Genomic DNA, 3,672 nt, shown 5'->3' on the forward strand with positions numbered 1-3,672 from the left:
GGATCACCTGAGGTCAGGAGTTTGAGACCAGCCTGGCCAACATGGTGAAACTCCATCTCTACTAAAAACACAAAATTAGCCAGGTGTGGTGGTGGGCACCTGTAATCCCAGGTACTTGGGAGGCTGAGGCAGGAGAACTGCTTGAACCCAGAAGGCAGAGATTGCTGTGAGCCGAGATCACACCATTGCACTCCAGCCTGGGCGACAAGAGCAAAACTTAATCTCAAAAAATAAATAAATAAATAAAATTTTAAAATAATTTTAGAAGTAAAAATACGTATATGGTTATGCTATTAACTTACATCTTTGACAAGCCTCAGGGCTTATTTTAAGGCTCACAAACACAAACTATCTGGAAATAACATAGAAAGATTAAACTCAAACTCCCAGAAACACATATATGATAAAAATTAACAGGGAAATGAAAATATTGTCAATAACCATATATTGTTAGGAATTCTACTTACTCGTTTTGAAGGACAGTGTTCATTCTTTTCATCCGTCATCTTTCCGCTTTTAAGTGCTTTCCTTGGGTGCTTGATAGTTGTTTTTATGGCAGGTCGACATACATAGTTCTCCAAGTTCTTTGGAGGTTTTTTAGTTCTCTTAGCCTGGAGGCCAATTTTCAATTTTAAATTTCCCTCTGAAAAGTTTGTTTCTTTCACTGAAAACTGTTGCTGTGCATCAGTCAAACCATCATCTTTCCCAGCTTCAATGTTTCTTTCTCGATTCCATTTGCGAAGGTCCTCTTCCTCCTTTGTGTTTTTTTCTAGCTCTACTTCTCTCTTACTGACCAATGTGCCAGTACTGATGGCAGAAGGACTCTTTCTTGTAAAACCTTCGGAATCAGAACCCAATCCTAACATAGCAGTATTTCTAGGGTCCATCACAAGCGTATGTTATTGCCAAGGAATCTTATGAAAATTTTACAGAACTGTGTTCCATAAAAAACAGGGATCTCCAAAACTTGAAACCAGCATCATTCTCTGCAGAACAGACCATAACAAAAATTTATCAGAAAAGAGGCAACTGTCGATTAATATAAGTAATGGGTATAGGGCAAGACAACAAGGAGGTCAACAACTATCCAAAAAAAAAAAAAATCACAGTTAAATAAAAAAGTTAATTCAAAGTAGATTTAAATCTATTTAGTTATAAATACATTTAAAATTCAGAATAAGTTTATCATTCTACAGATATCATAAACAAGCTATAGTGGTATGGTGCAAATGCAAATTTAAGAATCACCAAGAAGCTTCTGCAACTTACAGTCAAGCAAACATTGCCTAAAATAAAATAACTTCATATATTTTCACACTCAAAAGTTTTAAAAGAATATATTCCCTACACTTCTGCTGAAGTACACTTTTGTTTCCTACAGTTTTATTGAAGGTAAAAAAAATCATTTTTTTTGATACTCCATTGACTATGATGTGATTATTACATTGTATGCCTGCATCAACATATCTCATTCACCCCATAAATATTTAAACATGCTATGTACCTATAAAAATTCTTTTTAAATTATCTCTTAGGCTGGTTTCAGTATTCCAAACTTTTAGAAGAGATTATCAGGCTTTTTGAGGTTAGGACTTTCTGATGCAGGAACTTATGCAGAAATTATCTTTGTTGCTAGCATACAATTCAACTCTGAATTCATTCACCTGTCCATTCAAAAAATATTTCCAAACACCTATCATATGCCAGGCATCATGCTACACCCTGAAAATACAGTATTTAACAAACTGAACCCAGTTCCTAAATTTTAAGGTTTATACTCTAGAGAGAAGAGCAAACACTAAGCAAACATTTATACAAATAATCACTTTTGCTATAAGAACTTTAAAAATCAGAAATTTATTTTTACAAGTTTTCCTTATAGCAAATACTCAGTAGGCATGTGTCCATTTCCCAAATATACAAAATGTTTTAAAACTAGCGTGCCAATTTATTATTTTACAATAGGTGATACACCTAATCTGAGAATCTCCACAAGGCACCCCCATTTTAAATATAAAGATCCTCAGGAAACCAGATTACCATATAATCATTAGGGAGACTAGTGAATTTTTTCTTATTTTTTTTTGAGACGGAGTCTCGCTCTGTCACCCAGGCTGTAGTGCAGTGGCGCGATCTCGGCTCACTGCAACCTGCATCTCCTGAGTTCAAGAGATTCTCCTGCCTCAGCTTCCCGAGTATCTGACATTACAGGTACAAGCCACCACACCCACCCAGCTAATTTTTGTATTTTTAGTATAGACAGGGTTTCGCCATGTTGGCCAGGCTGGTCTTGAACGCCTGACCTCAGGTGATCTGCCTGCCTTGGCCTCCCAAAGTGCTGGGATTACAGGTGTGAGCCACCATGCCCAGCCAGAAACTAGTGAATATATTAATAAAACCAAAACAAAACAAGTCAGTATTCTTGAAGACTGACAGACTAGTCTTCACGTCAAACATATGTCTGACTCAAGATCTAGAACTAGTATCTGGAAAACGGAGAACATCTTATCCCTTAGAAAGTTCCATTTGTGAACTAGAATATTTTAAACCATGTGCCCTGAGACTTTTCATTCCAACAAGACAGTAAGATTATTGGCCGGGCATGGTGGCTCACACCTATAATCCCGGTACTTTCAGGGGCTGAGGCGGGTGGACTCTTTGAGCCCAGGAGTTTGAGACCAGACTGGTATGGCAAAACCCTGTCTCTAAAAAAGCACAAAAATTAGCAGGGTGTGGTGGCACACACCTGTAGTCCCAGCTACTCAGGAGACTGAGGTGGGAGGATCACTTGAGCCTTGAAGGTTGAGGCTGCAGTAAGCTGTGATCAAGCCACAGCACTCCAACCTGGGCAACAGGGCAAGACCCTGTCTCAAGGGAAAAAGTAAATAGTTGTCTTATGACTTCTACAAGGAGTATAAGTGAAATACCTCGCCCAATGACTGGCACACAGTGAGGGCTCAATAAAAGGTATCGGCCGGGTGTGGTGTCTAATGCCTGTAATCCCAGGACTTTGGGGGCCCGAGGCAGGTGGATCACTTGAGGTCATGACTTCAAGACTAGCCTGGTCAACATGTCGAAACCCATCTCTACTAAAAATACAAAAATCAGGTGGGTGTGGTGGCAGGTGCCTATAATTCCAGCTACTCAGGAGGCTGAGCCATGAGAATCACTTGAAACTGAGAGGCAGAGGTTGCAGTGAGCCAGGATCATGCCATTGCATTCCAGGCAGGGTGACAGAGAAAAAAAAAAAAAAAAAAAGGTACCAATAATTTAGTAGGAGGAGCAGCAGCAGCAGTGTTTATAAGTACTCATCAAATATTAGCCGACTGGGTAACTCCTTAGCTTGTAATTGCTCCATTCAACCATATAAACAGCTGGAAAACTAATCTTCCAATCATTTCACTCTCATGATTCTTGTCTACCATTTCACATAAACATTTCACAGTGACATTCAAGGCTTTTAATAATCTCACTCTCCTCCAACTATTCAAACTTGTTTTTCTTTACTTCCCAACACACACCCACTATCATTTAGTCAATTCAGTTTTCTTTACTGTCCCTAACAAATCATGTTCATTTCTGCTTATGTGTCATATAAACATACAGACTCTCCCTTTAAACGTACAAAGTAGGCCGGGTGCGGTGGCTCACACCTGTAATTCCAGCACTTTG

At 38.9% G+C, this 3,672-nt stretch overlaps 1 protein-coding gene across 2 annotated transcripts in view; it reads right to left on the reverse strand.

Moving 5' to 3' along the window:
* Nucleotides 1-985, reverse strand: part of ASH1L (ash1 (absent, small, or homeotic)-like (Drosophila)) — a 245,447-nt gene extending 244,462 nt beyond the window's left edge. For both annotated transcript variants that reach the window (XM_011987546.1, XM_011987545.1), the window contains exon 1: nucleotides 468-985. In XM_011987546.1, the coding sequence (XP_011842936.1) occupies nucleotides 468-887 (420 nt within the window). In that variant the 5' untranslated portion in view covers nucleotides 888-985. The remainder of the gene's footprint in view (nucleotides 1-467) is intronic.
* Nucleotides 986-3,672: the final 2,687 nt, after the last annotated feature.

The sequence above is a fragment of the Mandrillus leucophaeus genome, unplaced genomic scaffold, assembly GCF_000951045.1.
Source record: "Mandrillus leucophaeus isolate KB7577 unplaced genomic scaffold, Mleu.le_1.0 Scaffold310, whole genome shotgun sequence".
Classification (NCBI taxonomy): Eukaryota; Metazoa; Chordata; class Mammalia; order Primates; family Cercopithecidae; genus Mandrillus; species Mandrillus leucophaeus.